This window comes from Vulpes lagopus, chromosome 5, assembly GCF_018345385.1.
Source record: "Vulpes lagopus strain Blue_001 chromosome 5, ASM1834538v1, whole genome shotgun sequence".
NCBI lineage: Eukaryota > Metazoa > Chordata > Mammalia > Carnivora > Canidae > Vulpes > Vulpes lagopus.
Window position 1 is genome coordinate 15,180,139 of NC_054828.1, and position 17,689 is coordinate 15,197,827.

The following is a 17,689-nucleotide window of genomic DNA, read 5'->3' on the forward strand; positions in this document are numbered from 1 at the left end:
CTAGTTCCCCAGAGTGCTGGGACACCTTTGACCTTGGCTGGGCTAAACTACCTCCTCTGAGCATCATTCAGCTAAACTTGCACTTCCAGGTTCCCTGCTTTTTGCTCCTATTTTCTCACCTTGGAGTTGCCCTTTCCCTCCTCCCAACTACTGAAGACTTTCTTTAAAGCTGTGATCGAGTATCACTTCTTCCATGCAGCTCTCCAGGATGCTCTCAGTCGGCATCTCCTCTTTCCCTGTGTACCCACAATACCTGATAATAAACATGTTACTCGCTTAATTCTGTCGTGTTTCATATCTGCTTCCCCTACTGAGCCTCAAGGGCAGAGGCTGTGCCTCATTCACAGTCCTGTTCCTGGAGGGGCAGTGTGTGTGGTGGTTAGAAACACGCTGTTTGGACTTAGACTTCCTGAGTCTGAGCCTCCAGTTTGCCACTAACTTATTGTGTGACCTTGGGTGAGTTATTTAACCTCTCTATAAATGGGGATTTTTGTGATCTAATGGATTTGTTGGGTGGATAACAATAGTACCTACCTCACAATATTAAATGAAGTAATGTACAGAAAGTCCCTTAAAACACTTGGGAGTTTAGCATACCCTAAGTGCTTAATAAATATTCAGCACTACTTCTTTTTTTTTCTCATCACCATCATCATCATCACCACCACCATTACCACCACCACCACCATCACCACCACCACCACCACCACCACCACCATCACTACCATTACCACCACCACCATCACCACCACCACCACCACCATCATCACCACCACCATTATAGTCTTCACCACCACATCATCAGCCTAGTTCCTGATCAGAGGCCCTAAGGACATCTCTGAGGAGGGCTGGCCATGGGAGATGGAATTGGCACAAGGATTCTGTAATCACTAGCTCTACTTCAGACCCCATTCTATGTACGTGCTATCCACTGCTTCACCTGTTTTCACCCCAAACAGCAAATCCACTTGTCACTAGCTGCTCTGTGTTTCAGCAGCTGGCACTGGTTCCAGAAACCTGATAGAATCCATTCACAACCGGGTTTCCCAAATGTCGACACTTGGGAATCACCATCAGGACTTCTCTCATTATCTGTGGGCTGCAGGTACAATTTATCTACTTAATATTTTTCTTTAAATTGGCTCATTCTTTCACTCATTTTAAAAGGAAGTTTCCTATCAGTGCCATAAATGGGAAACCAATATTTTTCTAGTGCTCATTAAAAATTCATAGCAATTAAAAATAAAAAGTGTTTTCTGTATCACCTACAATCATCTTCTGTCCCGCCATTGGGAAATGCTGCTCTAACCTGCCAGACCCAAGTTATCACAGCAGCTCCCACCAAGCCATTCCCCTGCATGGCAGATATGCTCTCCCAGGACCAAGGGCCCACATTCCAACAGTGGTTCCTTCTGCCCCAAAGAAAGCAACTGAGACAGCAACTTCACCTTCTTCCCTCACCCATAGTCAGCTGCCACTTACTACAGTCTGTTTTCAAAAACTTCCTACAACCCTGGGGGAGGCAGTATCATCACCTCTTGTCATACATGGTAAAACCAGAGATCAGAGTGGCCAAGTCACTTGCCTTATGTCACACAGCACAGATGAGGAAACAGAGATGTTTCTCCAGCAACATAAACTGCTGTTTAACTTTCCTCACCCAAACCCCTTCCCTTAGAAAAGAGAATGAAAAAACCACGGGTAATCCAAGTCTTTAGGTACAGTGGAAGACTTAACTCTGGATTGAGCAGGAAATTTACCATTCACTCATTCATTCATCAAATATTTATTGAGTCCTACATGGGCCAGGAATTATTTCAGACCCTGAGGATGGAGTGATATTAAAAATAAAATAAAATAAAATAATAAAATAAAACCCGCTCAGCTGTCATGGGTTTATCGTTTTGGAGGGGTGGACAGGAAATATATAAATAAACATACAGTACACGAGGCGGTGGTAAGTGCTATGAAGAAAATTAAAGCAGGAAGAGCATACAGAGAGCAGTGGGGGAGGGCTGGGTGGGGTGGTCACAGGAGGGCCTCTCTGAAGAGGTGACATTTGAGCAGGGGCCTGAATACAGTGACAGAGGAGCCTTGTAAAAACCAGGGGAAGAGCTCTCCAGGCAGAAGGGGCAGCAAGTGCAAAGGCTCTGTGGTGGAGTGGAATATTTGAAAAATACCAAGAGGCCACTGACCACTTTGTCATCAGAGGGTCATGGGTGCAGCCCAGGTGCTGGAGGCAGCAGGACTCTTTGAGAAGAGCCCACCAGCATTCCAAACGAGGGGAGAGACACTCTTGTCCAAGCAACAAAGACTAAGGTGGTTTTTTTTCCTTTCTGGTGACACCCACGAGAGAGGACCCAGAAACCCTTTTTCCTCACTGTTGTAAATCAACGGCTCCATTCTGATAGCCTCATTGCGTGGGAGCAACAAGTTCACAGTTTAGCGTGAAAGCCTTAGTGCGACTACAAGGGGCATTTTATGACACGGCTCACTTTTCCCCCTTTAACCCACAGAACGCAAGCACTATAATTAATGACTGTCCAGTGGGGTTTCCCTGGGAGCTGGTGGATGAGGCTGGGGCGTCAGGCAGAGAATGAGACAAGACCTCAGAGGATACAAATGTGGAATCGGAAGGAAACAAATGTGGAGTCAAGTTGGTTCAAAAGTGAGAAAAGCCAGGGGGCCTCTGCTTTTCCTATGGCCTCAGTGGGAGAGCCTGGGTGGACCCGATCCCCCAGAGCTGCTCACTCACTGGTTCAGGGAAGGAGAGCCGGAAGGGTCTGCCCGTGGGTCTCTAGGTCAACTGGGAAGTTCAGCATATTACCGTGTAAATTTTCTAGGGCTCACAGTTTAAAAAAATCGCCAGCCTTTGTCAGTCTGGGGGACTCTGTGGCATCCTAATTTAGCTTAGCACTCAAATATTTTAGGCATTCGTAGGTTCAGTGCCAGGTCTCTGAGATCAAAATCCAGTTCCATAGATACTTAGTATTTGACTGGACTTTCATCAAGAATTCCCCTCGTTGGGAGCATTTTCTTCTGATCTTGTCTCAGAGACTAGCTGGCCGTGCATCATCCCTTTATTCCCTGTCGGATGACAGATATCTCCCAAGTGAGGGGTGATGTGTTAGGGGCTCACAGTGCAATGCTGAACCGAACACAGCCCAGCAAGGGAGAAAAAAAAAATCTGGGTTTGAATTATGACTCTGCCATTTACTAGCTGTGTGGCCTTGGGCAAGACCTCTATTCTTCCAACTTTCAGTTTTCTTACGTGTGAAGTGGGGATACCTTTAATGGACTTACAGCACTTGGTACACGGCAGGTGCTTCAGAATAAGTGGATATATTTTCACCCTAAGCCACAACAGGCTGGACAAAGGTAAGCACTCTGAACATCCTGCTTGACCAAGTCCTGGATTTTAACATGAAGCTTGAGGATACAGGCAGGGGTTATAGGGAGAAGTCTCAGCCTCCAGGGTGGTCCCCTTCTAGGTGATGTCCTTGGTGACTCTGCACATCTCCAATTATGTTTAGAGGAGAGCTTCCACGATGTATCCTACAGAACAAACTGCAGATCCTCAGAGCTGGCAGAACACAGCCCTCACTGCACCTGTAACGTGTAGAAACATCTGCTGGGCTTCTCCCAGAGGGAGGGCAGTCTAGTGGCAAGGCCTGAAAACTCTGCCTCGAGAACAGCATTCCGTCTCAAGCCCTGAAGCTCGTGGGTGCAGTTCATCTTAGACAAGTTTTTCATCCTCCTCTTGCATCCATTACAGTGTGGATAATAGTGGTTACACTGGAAATAACTCATGTGGATTCATCATAGTTCCCTGGTTCAGTAACATCTCCTGCTGTGGATTATTACTGACTACTAAGTAGGCCATGGGTTGGGGCTCTGCCCCTGACCCTGCAACATCCTGATTCCAGAAGAGCAGGGATGTCTGGGAACAGACTCGCTCCATCTCACCTTTGCAGGAAAACAGCAGTTTCTACAGTCCACACTGGTGGAATAATCTTTGAATATGAAGAGCAGCTCTCTATGTACACAGAGAGAGCAAGGCTCATATTGATTCAGACCACAGAGCAAGACAGGCTAAATTACAGTCAGATCAGAAAAGAAGGCAATTTTATTACCTCCAGTCACCGAGGTGGCTTATCAATGTGCTTCCTCATACACGTTCTATGGGACTGACTTAATGAATGTACAAAACCCCTTTGTAATTAGCAGCACCATTTGTGTGCCAACAATTCATATGTGAAAGTCAACATTCAGTGAGAACGACAGCGTCTAATTTACAGAGCAAATTGTCCTTAAAAACAATTTATGCGGTGAGCTGCTCCTGCAGCCTGCCTGCTTGGGCCGAGTACAGATTTATTTAGCAAATCCTTTCTCCGAAGAGTGCTGGAATTGAGTGCCCCAGCCCAGGTGCTAGACTCTAAATCTAAAAGGCTTCAGATTTTCCCAGGACAAACCTTTGAGACCCCAGTGGAGAGTTGGTGAGGAAGCTCTTCCCAGGTTATGCCCATGCAGACATAACTGGACTCTGTAGCCAGATTCTGCATTTCCAGGGTTGTGGGCATGTCTTAGAAATTTGGAGAGTCCCAAACACTGTGGGGTTTCTTCTTAGAGCGATGCTTCCCCACCCTGGACCCTCTACATCCAAATCCCTGGGGAGCTGTTAAAATGCAGACATTTTCTTATCCTTTTCCAACTATTGAAGATATTTCAAAATGTCATTCACACATATCGCTACCGCCCAATAATGGTGTCATCGAAGCCGCTGCCAGATTCTGTTATACAAGGTGCTACTAAAAAGTCTAGCATGACTACCTCATGATTTTGAAAAAAAAAATTCAGTAACTGAATTTCAATATATTTTGTTTCCTTTGTAAACATATGCATTTATTTCATGCATTTAAAAATATCATTCTGAGGCAGGGGCCCTAGGCTTTACCAGACTGTCATAGGGTCCAGGGCCCCTAAGAGTTTAAGAACAATTGTACAGCTGATGTACGGGTAGCTGGAAGACCCTGTGATGGGCAGCATCTTGTGACTTCTGGGTTTGATGAGAATTGATGTGCAATTTCCAAACTCAGGTGCCAGGAAAGTAGCTCCCTAATGACCATAGGGCCCAACAGCTTGATTCAGCTACAGCTTCCCTTTCCGGAGGGGCATGCTATGTGCTAAACAGAGGATTCCTGACCTGTGTGTATAGGGTCTTCCTTTGGGAAGGGGCACAAGTTGCCTTCTGGACCCTAACTCCAGAATTATGGTTCAGAATTTTCTAGAATGTTGCACCAACTCATACTGCAACATAATCCATTATTTCTGAGATCAATGCTCAGGTCTGATCAGGAACACACAGCCAAGTAATTTGACAATCAACGGAATCCTAAGTAAATACCGTTTTATTTTCTTTTGGTTGGCCACACTCAGAGGGCACAGCCCTGACTTAGGGGGTACACAAGCATGGTAACTCACCGCCCAAACTTGAGACACCCAACCTTCTTGACAATCCCTCCTTTCTCTCCTCCTCTTTCCCTGCCCTTCCCCCTTCTCTTCCTATTTCCTGAAGGCACACTGTGTGTCAGGCAGTATTCTTGGTGTTGGGGTTCCATCAATGAACAAAAGCAAGTATCTACTCTCTGAGAATATATTCTAGTAGGGAGGGACAAATTAAAAAAAAAAAAAGAAATGAATAAAATATAGAGTATGGCCCGGCAGAAGGGGAAGGATAATGACTACTAACGGCTACCAAATTTCTTGTTGGGGTGATGACAACTGGTGTTCCAAAACTGATGCTGGTGGTTGGCTGCCTGATGGTTTTCAGTCATTTACCTTAGTAAAGTGACTGAATAAAAATTATATCTCCGTGAAGTTTAATTAAAAAACAAAAAAATATATGGGGGAAAAAGGTCATCAGGGTATCATAATTTTGTCTTTGTTTTTAAAAATATTTATTAATTTATTTTGGCGGGGAGGGGCAGAGGACTAGGACCTCAAGCAGACTCCTTGCTAAGCACAGAGCCCAACATGGGGCTCGATCTTATGATCATGAGACCATGACCTGAGCTGAAGCCAAGAGTTGGATGCTTAACTGACTAAAACTCTCAGGTGCCCCTACAGTGTAGTATAATTTTGGGTGAGACTTGAAGGTAATGAGGTAGCCAGCCATGTGGCTATCTGGAGGAAGAGTGGTTGAGGAAAAGGGAAAAGTAAGCGCAAAAGTCCTGAGGCATGTCTGCTATATCAAGGAAAAACAGGGGACCAGGGTGGCTGGAGCTCAGCGGGTCTTGGAGGAGACTGGAAGAATTAGAGGGATATGTGGGGTGGCCTGGAAGCAAATCTGAGGACTTTAGCTTTTCCTATGGGTCAGAAGGGAAGCCAGTGGAGGATGCTGAACAGAGGAAAGATGTGATCTGACATATGCTTTAAATGGATCTCGCTGGAAATCAACAATGAACAGCCACCATTTACAGAGTGTTTATTGTGTGCCAGTCACCATGGCAAACCCTCTCTACGGCTTCGTTGAATCGCCACAACTAACTTTCAGTTAGGTACTATTACTTTCTCTAGTTTATAGAAAAGGAAACTAAGGCTCAGAAAATATTAAGAACTTGACCTACCACAGTGACAGTGGTAGAAAAATTTAAAAGGCCTGTCTGACTCCAGAGTGCTTGCCTTTCCTAGGGCTACCCTGGCCCTGTTTTGTGCACACAGCAGGTGCTCAATAAAAGTTGACCCCCAGCTGGTTACTAAGCACTGTCCTGAGGGGAGTGGCACGTTGGGCACGGAGAGGGCCAAAGAACCAGTGTCCACTTACTCAGTTCTGCGATGCTGCCAACACGGGTGGCCAGCAGGGACTGCTCGATGGTCCTCAACTCCGACTGGCTGAACATGGGCAAGTCCCCAGGCTTGCTTGACCGCTGCGGGTCCCTGTGAAGGTTTAGGCTGTCTGGCAGGCACAGCACTCCTACAGGTGGTGGGAGAGACAACGAAAGAAAGCAGATAGTTATTTTTCAGTTAACCAAGGGTGGGGCATCAAATCTTACATGACCTCAGACCGCACGAGGGTTGGTGCCGCAAAGCCAACATGGGGCCCTGGGTTCTGAACTCCTGTTAGAAGTAATGTGTAGCTATTTCAAAAGGTTTCCTCACAATCCTGACCTACTGATTTTTAGCATGTGGGCATTCACCTGCATGCACATGTTGCTAAAGGACACAAAAGAGGATCCTTTCCTCCAGCCTGGCTTCTATTCACTCAGAGATGCCTCTTGAAGAGCCAGTGATCACTGTCCCATTGTCCCTCCCAGAGGTAGCAGCCACGCCTGCACATCCCTGAGCAGAGGAAGAGTCTTTGCTGGCGGTTGCTTCTGATGGCTTGCTTTATATTCGCCCAACAAACTTAACTCTGGCTGTTATTTGTTAGACAAAACTCTGGCTTTCTCTGTGGAGGTGTATGTCAAGCAGTAGAAGAGACCCCATGGACTTTTGTAACTTCATGGTGAAAACCTATTGGAAACCTCTGGCATCTAATTATTTCTTCCCTTCCTTTCCATCCCATGAACATTTAGCAAGAGCCTAAGAACTTATTTTGGTAGGTTATTTACAGATATTACTTACTTTCCCTTCACCATCCAAACCTCCCTAGGCAGAGCAAACTTTTGTGCTCCTTGACTTTGGGCTTGACTAATTGACTTATTTTGGCCAAAAGTATACGGATGCACTCAATCGAACCAAAGGCCTGAGAAGTGCTTGTATGGCTGAATTTGCTCTCTTATACCTCTGCCACCAACATAAGAGGAACATCCCCTGTCTGGCCTGCTAAAAGAAGGAGGGTGAGGAGATGCAGAGAGCAGCTCCAGTACCAAGGTGTAGCTTAGAGCTGCTCCACAGATACAAACATCGATTTGGCATGCCTTTGAGAGAGTGGAGGTTATATGTTACTCAGTGTTGTTATGGTGATAACTAACAGATACAACTACCAAGTGCAGATCACTGAGGACACGAGGAAGATGGCAGGTGGGCACTGTGCTGTGCTAGGGGCTCAGGATACAGTGATGGATACAATACACACTCTCCTGGGGCCCCTGGGTGGTGGCTCAGTCGGTTGAGCATCTGACTCTTGGTTTTGGCTCAGGTCATGATCTCAGGGTTGTGAGACTGAGCCCTGCATCAGGCTCCATGCTAGATGCAGAGTCTGCTTGGGATTCTCTCTCTTTTCCTCTGCCTCTCTCACTGCTCACTGGCACATACTCTCTCTCTAGAATAAATAAATAAATAAATAAATAAATAAATAAATAAATAAATAAATAAAATTTTAAAAAGATCTTATTTATTTATTCATGAGAGACACGGAGAGAGAGGCAGAAACACAGGCAGAGAGAGAAGCAGGCTCCCTCTGGGGAGCCCGATGTGGGACTTGATCCCAGGACCCCAGGATCATGATCTGAGCCAAAGGTAGACGCTCAACCTCTGAGCCACCCAGGCGTCCCAATAAATAAATCTTAAAAAAAGAAAAAAGAATACACACACTCCCTGTCCTCAGTGGGCTCATAGTCTAAGCAAAGGAAAAGACTGTTAATGCACATAACCACAAAGCCATATGGGACGTGCTCTACAAGAGGAAAACATGAGGAATGGAGGGGTATCTTAGCAGGGAGCCGAACAATGAGTAGTTGTCAACGCATAGGAGCATTTATTGAGTGCCTACTCTGTTCCCAACCCTGCAAGGCAAAAATTTTGGATGCGAAAGCAGCAGCAGATATATTCAAGTAGTAAAGAAACTAACCAAAGAGACAGCCTGTCAATAACAAAATAGCACGGGAACAATACAACACTACCCATATAGAGGTGTTGAGTGACTTCAGCCAGCTGGCAGCGTGAGAGGAGACAACAGAGAGGTTAGCAGTGCGAGCCCACTGCTCACCCTGCTTAAACCACAAAAGCTCATCAAACAAAGGTTCTTGCTTTGAAGATGGGCAGGCGTGAGTGGCACCCGTCACACACACACCTCTTCTGGCTCCTGCTGCCCAATTCACAACACCTGCCACATTGAGCTAGTCACTTGTTCGTGGGTGTTTCCCATTCACACCTAATTGGACGACACAGTGGACAAGGCAACTGTAGTAGATGACTTTTGGATGAATACCGAATAAATAGATAAATAATGCAAATAAATAGCCATTAGATTTTAATGTTTCTATAATCAGGAAACTGGCCAAATACTTGTCTTTCTAAAATTATTCTCTATTATTTTTCAAACACTTTGTGCATCAGAGCAAAATTGTATTTTTTTAAAGATTTTATTTATTTGTTGATGAGAGACACAGAGAGAGAGAGACGCAGAGACACGGGCAGAGGGAGAAGCAGGCGCCCTGTGGGGAGCCCGATGCGGGACCCTGAGCCAAAGGCAGATGCTCAACCATTGAGCCACCCAGGTGTCCTAAAAATGTATTTTATATCACAGACCAGTGTACACACAAACACACCACCACCACCACCACACACTTTTCACCAAAAAATTTCACATAAAATAATCCTGATCCTTATTATGTATGATGCACTCTTATTCTTTTTCCTTTTCATTTATCTTCTCTTCGATCTCATTAATAAAAATGCTGGTCTGCAGCACCAAAAGTGATTTCATGACATACTCATGGGTCATGACTAACAATCTGAAGAACACAGCAGACTGTACTAGTACACAACCTGGCATTAATTGGACAGTACAGATTCACCATTCACTGGACACTACCTAGCACTGTGCGAGGCTCTGTATGGGATGGAGAGATGACTGAGAGGTGATTCCTGCATTTCAGAAACCCTCAGCCTTGCAGGGAAGACAAAACCTTCACAGAAATACCCAACATCCAAGGCGGGTCTCCTGCCTGCCTCCTTTCTCCTCAACAGATGAGTCATCCTCCAGTTCACCCCAGGCAGAGACGCCCTGAGTCATCCCTGCTTCCTCCTGCCTGCTCACCTGCTGAGATAGTTGGTCAGAGGCCAAGTCAAGAAGCCATTGCCATGGCAATGAATGTTGGTCCAGTCCCTCACCGGATGCCCCTGATGTCCCTGACTCTTATTCAGGAATTTACTGCCCATGGAGGGCTCACTGCAGATGGCAGCAGACGAACATGACCTAGTGTGATAAGTAGCCCAAGGTTCCAGGGTCTGAGGTCTTTTGCTGGGAGAAGGGAGGGTTGGTCAGTGGGCTTCATGGCAAAGGGGCCCCACAAGTAAGCTCCAAATGTTGGGGAGGGCAAAAGTTTTCTACTTCATTGTGGGAATGGCCCTCACATGTACTCACAAGATTGCCTTCTTGGTATTTGCATTACATGCAGCAAGTTCTAATCTTAAACATGTATCTGAAACATTGCTTCACACACTATTTAAGGTACAAGCACATGGCCTGGTCTGGAACCCAGAGCTTCAATCCTGACTCTGCCACGACCTACCCATGTTTAACCTTGGGCAGGTCACAGGGCCTCTCTGGACCTCGGTTTCCTCTTCTGTGAAATGGAGGTCATAATAATGGCCTTGTCTCCTTCAAGGAGTTGCTGGGGGTGAGCAATGAAATGGGATAATATGTACTAAAGTATTTTGCATGTGTTGGGCAAGTAATAGGGGCTCATCATATGTTAACTGAGATGAAAATCAGTTAATGTGTATAAACCCAGCTTTGGACTACTTTATGCTTCATCATAAGAATAAATAATTTCCCTTGGAACTTTTCCTCCTTCTTTTAGAGGGTTATGAAATTTAAATGTGAAAATGTAATTATTCAAAGAAACTGTGAAAGCTCTATTACCGAGATTTGGAAAATCTATAATTGGTCTATTATGCAAAGATTATATACCAGCGTTTTCTTTCTTTCTTTCTTTTTGAGGACTCTGTATGAGATATACACATAAGCTGGAGTTATTTATTTTTTTGTACAAAAATCAGCTAGGTCAATAAGAAGGTCCCAGCATCATATTTTAGTGTCAGATGTAGGCCTGAGATTTGGACTACTCATCAATTTCCATTACTAGAGCCAAGGACAGCCACAGCCTGGTGATTAAGACTCAAGTTCAAAGACAGGGAGAAACCAAGGTTCAGATATGACTGCTTTGGACCTAGAGGAAGTATTCTCCCTGGGGAGCAGGTGACCATAAGCTACTGTCAACAATGAGTGTGAAGGGGTCACGGTCTCCCTGAAATTCTCTTACTTTGGGATGGGTTGTGCATTTGTCTAAGGGGGAAGTTAATTCACATTCTCAAAGGGGTCTGTGGATCCTAAAAGATGATGAATCAGTGCCTTCAAATGTCCATGCTCCCAGGTCTCTCTGCTGTGGGACTGGCCGTAGGTGGGGTGGTGTGGACTTCGCAGAACCATGGACTCCAATTCCCCAGCAGCCCCCGTGCAACCTCGACAAAGAACTTTCCAGATCCCTAGATTCCATGTCTGCAAAGAGGGGTAAAATTTCTCCTTCATCGGTTTCTTGCAGTGATTACACAAGATAATACTGATACTTAAAGCCTCTGGCCTATAGTGCCTGCGAACTAGCCTGTTCCCACAAATGTGCAGTTTAGTTTATATAATGTCTGGATTCAAACAGTCTTGAGGATCATCTTTCCAAAATCTTGTGGGACTGGAGACAGACAACCTTTTGGTTAGGTTGCTTAGAATATAAAATATGAGAACTGCTGCTCTGGGCCAACCACATGGGAGTTCTGTCTCCGATGGGGACAACCAGAGCTGCACTCTTGCCTTCCTACGTGACTACTTTCCTGTACGCATTGGACAGCCCTTTGATACCCATCCATCCCTTCTCTTCTCTAAGCTTTTCTTGAGTCTCCATTCTATCATTGGACCTGGATGCTATTTACCCACCAAGAGAAAACCAATAAGACAGCCACTAGCCTTCAGCCATTCTCCCCTCCCAGGTGGTGGTGATGACTGTGATGGACGAGAACAAGGAGATGACATGTGTCTTCATGTCTTGGCACCCAGGACACAGGCTTCAGTTCTGCCCAGCCTGTCTGGCTGCAAGAGGAGAGATCAGATTCTCCAAGGCTCGCCTGCCAAGCTAGACCTTGTTTGCTGCTCAGTTATCCCCAGAATTTAAGGTAGAGGGTCCTGGCATCAGCACCAGCTTTAAGAGACAGGAGGGAAGCAGCTGGTGTTCAGCAGACCAACCCTTGAATACACACCAGTGAGACCTAGTCAGGTTCAGATTTCGGTGCTGCTCTACCCAGCTGTGTGGCACAGGGCTTGTGACTTCTGAGCCTCAGTTTCTCCCTCTGGAAGATGTCTGACACAATCTACCCCCCAGTGTGGTGGGGAAGCCATAATGGGATGATATATGTGGGCAACCTGGCACAGAAATGGGGATCGATAAATGTTTGCTAATAATCTGAGTGAAGTTCTTTGAAGCTAAAGATTTAGGAATTCAATAACATGATGCCAGAAAGCTTTCCTTTACTGTTAAATACTAAGCAGCAAGACAGAAGTTATCAGATATTTGAAAATATTTGTACAACTGGCTTGGAAACCCCTTTTTCCTTAAGATCCTTGGCAGTGGGAAACAAATTCAGGGCTGGCTTGGCGAACCCATTCGTCTGTGAGAGGCATCCCACTTGCCAATTAGGAGAAACCCAGACCATGGTTCATTCTTGTTCATAACGAATGATATTCAAAGAGAAAGTTCTTAGGACTTCTGAAGCCAAACCATCAAAAGAAATAAGGTAAAAAACACAAAGATGGGAGAATTTTCATATATGGTACCTGAAGTACATATGAGGAAGAAGCATGTTGACCTTGAAGGAACATGAAGATATTTATGGATCAACTGCAAAAACTGAACCCACAAAGACAGCAGGACACATTTCTGCCCTCAAAGGCTCCTGGTTGGCAGGGGAGACACCCCACACCACTAACTGAAACACTATGGGAGACACATGAGGGCAGAGGTGTGCCTGGGGTCCCACCAGGGAGCATAGTGGGGTGAGCCCAAGTTGCACTGGGAGCTTCAGGGGTTGGGACCCGGGGAAGCAGACACCTTCCAGCAGAGTTGACAGTGTGGAATCTGGAGCCCACGTGAACGCTCAGGATGAACTGTAGCTGTGATACTTCACAGCCATGTCACCCAGGCATGCTGTTAGCATCCCTGTGCCTCAGTTTCCTTGTGAATAGCAATGGTAATAGTGGAATCCTCGTAGGGCCAGTGGATGATCAAATAAGTAAACACATGAATCTTGGCCCCTATGAATAGCTCACTGTTATTATTATTATTACTAGACAGACATTCCAAGGAAGAACAAAGGCCTAGAGGCACATGGTCTGTATCTAAGAGTGGCTGGAGCAGAGGGAGCAAGATGGGAATAGATGGTGTAGAAGGAAGGAGGAGCAGCAGGGCTGGGAGGCAGGGATCATAGAGGGCACTGGGTCAAAAGAGTCTGGACATAAAAACTAAACCTTTACCTTCTAGCCACTGTGCTTCTCTCTCTTTGCTTTCACCGCCAAAATTCTAGAAAGAGTGGTCTGCACCAACTATCTGCACTTCTTCCTGACCCTCACTGTCTCTAAACCTTGTTATCTCCATTTGTTTTTGCTGAGTGCCCAGCAAGTTCATGTTCATCCTTCAAGGCCCAGGGCAAAGGTCACTTTTGAGATTTCCCAAGACTCAAAAAAAAAAAAAAAAAAGAGCCCGTGTGCTGAGAAAGAGGCAGGGGCAGGGTAGGCTCACAGAGGCACAGAGGAGGAAGTGGCCCAAGGGGATGCCAGAGGCTGCCCTCCCCCAAATGAACCAGGTGCAGCCAGCTCTCCCTGGAAGCCAGCTCAGAAACAAGGGAGCTAATCAGATCTGAGTTTGGTCGTGTGAGCCTTGAGACAGTGGGGCGATGGTGCAGCTCTAACACTCACAGCATAAATAAGAAAACCAACTGTTATAGGACCGCAAAGAAACAAAACAAAAGCAAAATACTCTGTTCGGTCACTCATTCAGTATTAGTTGAGCACCCACTAGGTGCTAGGTGCATTTCTAGGTGCTGGGAATCCTGTAGTAAAATACTGGAAGTCCTTGCCATCTCAGTACATTTGTTGCAAACACACAAGTAGAATAGGCAGCTGGCTGGGTGGTAAGCGCCACAGAGAAGAGCAGAGCAGGAAAGGAGGATGGAGATGCTGGGTCCCGGAGCAGGTCACATGGAGAAGGGGGCAACAAGAGACGTGAAAGAAGTGAGCATGTGAGCCCAGCCGATATCTCGGGGGAAGAGCAGGCCAGCAGAAGGGATCATAAGGGGAAAGGTCCCAAGAGGGTGGGCTTGTCTTGGTGGAGGAAGGAACAGAGAAGGTGAGGAAGGAGCAGGCAACCAGGCAGGAGAAGTGATAAGAGCAGTTTGAGTAGAGCCTCGTGGGCAACTCTAGACTTTGGCTTTTACCCTAAGTGAGATAGGAGCCACTGGAGGATTCTGGGTAGAGAAGGGATGTGTCCTGGTCGTTTTGGAGCGTCATTCGACCCTCTAGGTTCAAGAACAGGCTGTTGGGAATGGCCAGGGCAGAACCGCAGTAGAAACGGCAGAGGTGTGCCAAAGTGAATCTCGATACAGTGTAAAGGTAAAGTCAATGCAGTCACTAATTGGGTACAGGGTGTAAGAAAAGGAGAGGAGCTGAGAGCAGCTCCAAGGTTTCTGACCTATACAACCATAATGGAGGGGCTGGTTTATGGACAAGAGTTCATTGTTGGTCCTGTTCAACATGAGACACCTGCTGGACACTCCAGTGGAGAGGCTGGGCAGGCTTTCTTGTGTCTCTCCTCACCTCCTATGACACATGTCATGTCAGGTCCATGGTGGCTCATGCTTTTCCTCCCTCTCTCTTCTTCCCTGTCACTAGGGAGCACTATTAAATATCCTTACAAGGTTGTTGGATGCCTCCTTTGCCCTCCTTCCTCTCTCAGGGTTTTCCCTTTATTGCATTATCCTTGCAATGTCCCCCTGGAGAGTCCTGAGCTACATCCATCTCATAGGGGCTTAGGAGGAGAAAGAGACTCCTCTTCCCAGTGTCCTTGTCTCTGCAGTGACAAATGTCAGCTCCCTGCAGGGCTTGTGAGCATCCCTGACCCTCCTAGGGGCATTTTAGACCTCCAGCTAGGTCTTAGATACCTGTGGAAATGTCAGAGGTTGGTCAGATTTTAGAGACCATCGTACTCTTAGCATGAACTGTGGCTTTTTGAGAGTTCTCTGAAATACATCCTCCTTGCTTACTATACAGCAACTATTCTCATGGGCATAGCGTCACATGGGAGGGGGATAAAACTCGGGTCTGGGTGTGACTGACAGCGAAGTTGTATGTTCGTGATTTGAGTGAAAAACTGGCCTCTGGCATTTCAGTCAACACACAGCAACAGGCCAGAGTAAACTAATGAGGCAGCATTTCAGACCATCTCCTGTCTGACTTCTAGGTGGCCATGCATCTTCCTCTTGAATACTCATAATGTAAACTCACCCATCAGCCTATCCATTCAACCATCCATTTACCCTCCATCCAAACTTCTGTTTATATAATGGACTGTCATACTTATAATGCAAATTCACCCATCAATCTACCCATTCAACAATCCATTGTTTATATAATGGTAGCCATTTAATTAATTTAAGGGTAATTAATTATTTTTAAGTACCTACTATGTGTTACACATTGTACTAAGCAACAGAGGTAGAGCAAGAAACAAAAAATAGCAGCTCTCCTGAAGTTTAATTTTTATTTATCTAACTACTCATTCACCCATCTACCCTTCCTTCCAACCATCCATCCATCCATCCATCCATCCATCCATCCATCCATCCCATTATCATTTGCCAGACTGGGATTATAATGAAGAATAAGACACAGATCCTGTCCTTAGGAAATTCGTAATCTAATGGGCTAAGTACACAAGCTTGTGATTGTCACAGGTGCTATAAGAGAAGCCCATACATGGTAAGTGGAGGACACAAATTAGATATTCCACCTGGGTGGAGTGTCAGGAAAGGTTTCACAGATGAGCTGACCAAGGATAAGTATTGAAAAATGAGCTGATGTTCACTACGTGACCTGGACTAGGGGTGAAGGAGAGAAGGGAAAACCAGAGGAAGCAGCAATAGCCAAGGCATAGGGGCAGGAAAACTCCTGGTGCACTGTAGGGATTCTAATAAGCTGGGGCGCTGGACTGACAAGAATCACAGTGAGGTTGGGACCAGGAAGGTGGTTGGAGACTGGATCACAGGTGGGCTTGAGTGCCTTGCCGAGGAGCTTGTACATCACGAGGGGAGGGGCAGTTGAGTCCCCCAGGACATAACTCTGATGCCTCATTTCTTGCCTCCATGAGGTCAGGACTCATTGATGGTGTTCCGGCCAGGATAACCATCAAACACCCAGAGACACCCGTAGTCAATGGGAGATATGACAGAGGCAGAGCATAGCACTCCACTCAGGCTGCCAGCAGACCCAGATCAACACGTTGCCCGCCTCATTCTTTCTAGATATCCTGGACTCAGAATGCTGCCTGATGATCTTTTCTGGCTCAATGGACATCTCAGATCTGACCTCTGGCTTTCCTGGATCTTGACCCCCCACTTGATCCTTCTCCATCTCTGTTCGAGTCTCAAGATCTCAAATAGTGCCTTGGTGTGGCTGAGCAGGGCACCCGGCTGGATCTCCTGCCCCCTCAGCACTGTCCTGACAACATCCAGCCCAGACTGACTGTTTGCTTACTTATCACCATGCTGAGATCATGTAGTGAGTTGAAACTTCACCTCCATGTATCCTCTGTCCCTCTCCATCACCCACTCCCATCTTACATCTTTACATTCATTTAAAAATGTAAGCTACTTTCAAATCATTAATTATAAAACCACACATGCCCATTTCACAAGCGTCAATAGTAAGAAGGGGATAAAATGGTAAACTGAAAGCAACCTCCTTTCCTCTCCTCCAATTAGTCCTACTTTGTCCATAGTAATGACTGTTCTATTTGTTGTGTGAGGTTCCAGAATTTTCTGTTTTCATTTATTGACTTATTCATTCACTCAACAAATATTTACTGAGTCCAAACAATGTGCAATTTGTAGACAACACAGAGGTGGTGTGAGCAAAGCAACACACAAGTCCTACCCTTATGTCATTCAAAGTCTGGCTGGGACAACAAACAGCCATCAAGTAATCACACAAATAAATGTACAAGTGCAACTGTGTGAAGTGCCATGAAGAAAAAGTACCTGTGTGTACACCATAACCTGATATGCCAGCTAAAAAACTGTATCTAATTTAATTTGATTTCAAGTAATTATAAGCAAGACAGTTTTATCACAGTCACTAGCATCTGTTTTCCTTTGTTTGGGAAGTGCTTTGGCATACCTTTGCCTCTTTTTCTGTAGAAATGCCAAATTCTTACTGATTTGTACAAGTTCTTTCTATATTAAAGGAATTAGCCCTTTGCCTGATGTGTGTCATGCGCATGTTTTCCTAGTCTGTCATCTGCCTTTGAGTATTTTTACAGTATTTTTCCAAGTAGAATTTTTTTCCTTTAACACAGGCAAACTCTCTGAGTTCTGGGTTTGGGGCAGTACGTTTTAAATTCAGGTATACAGGTGGTCCTGATTCGTTTCTATTTCATTCTTCTTTCTTCTCCATTCTCACCCCTCCCTTCTAAGAGACTTCATTTTT

At 45.6% G+C, this 17,689-nt stretch overlaps 1 protein-coding gene across 1 annotated transcript in view; it reads right to left on the bottom strand.

Annotated features, from left to right (window-relative positions):
* BTBD11 (BTB domain containing 11) overlaps nucleotides 1-17,689 on the bottom strand; it is a 309,992-nt gene that overhangs the window by 121,065 nt on the left and 171,238 nt on the right. The window contains exon 2 of the mRNA XM_041757159.1: nucleotides 6,824-6,973. Coding sequence (XP_041613093.1) covers nucleotides 6,824-6,973 — 150 coding nt within the window. The remainder of the gene's footprint in view (nucleotides 1-6,823; nucleotides 6,974-17,689) is intronic.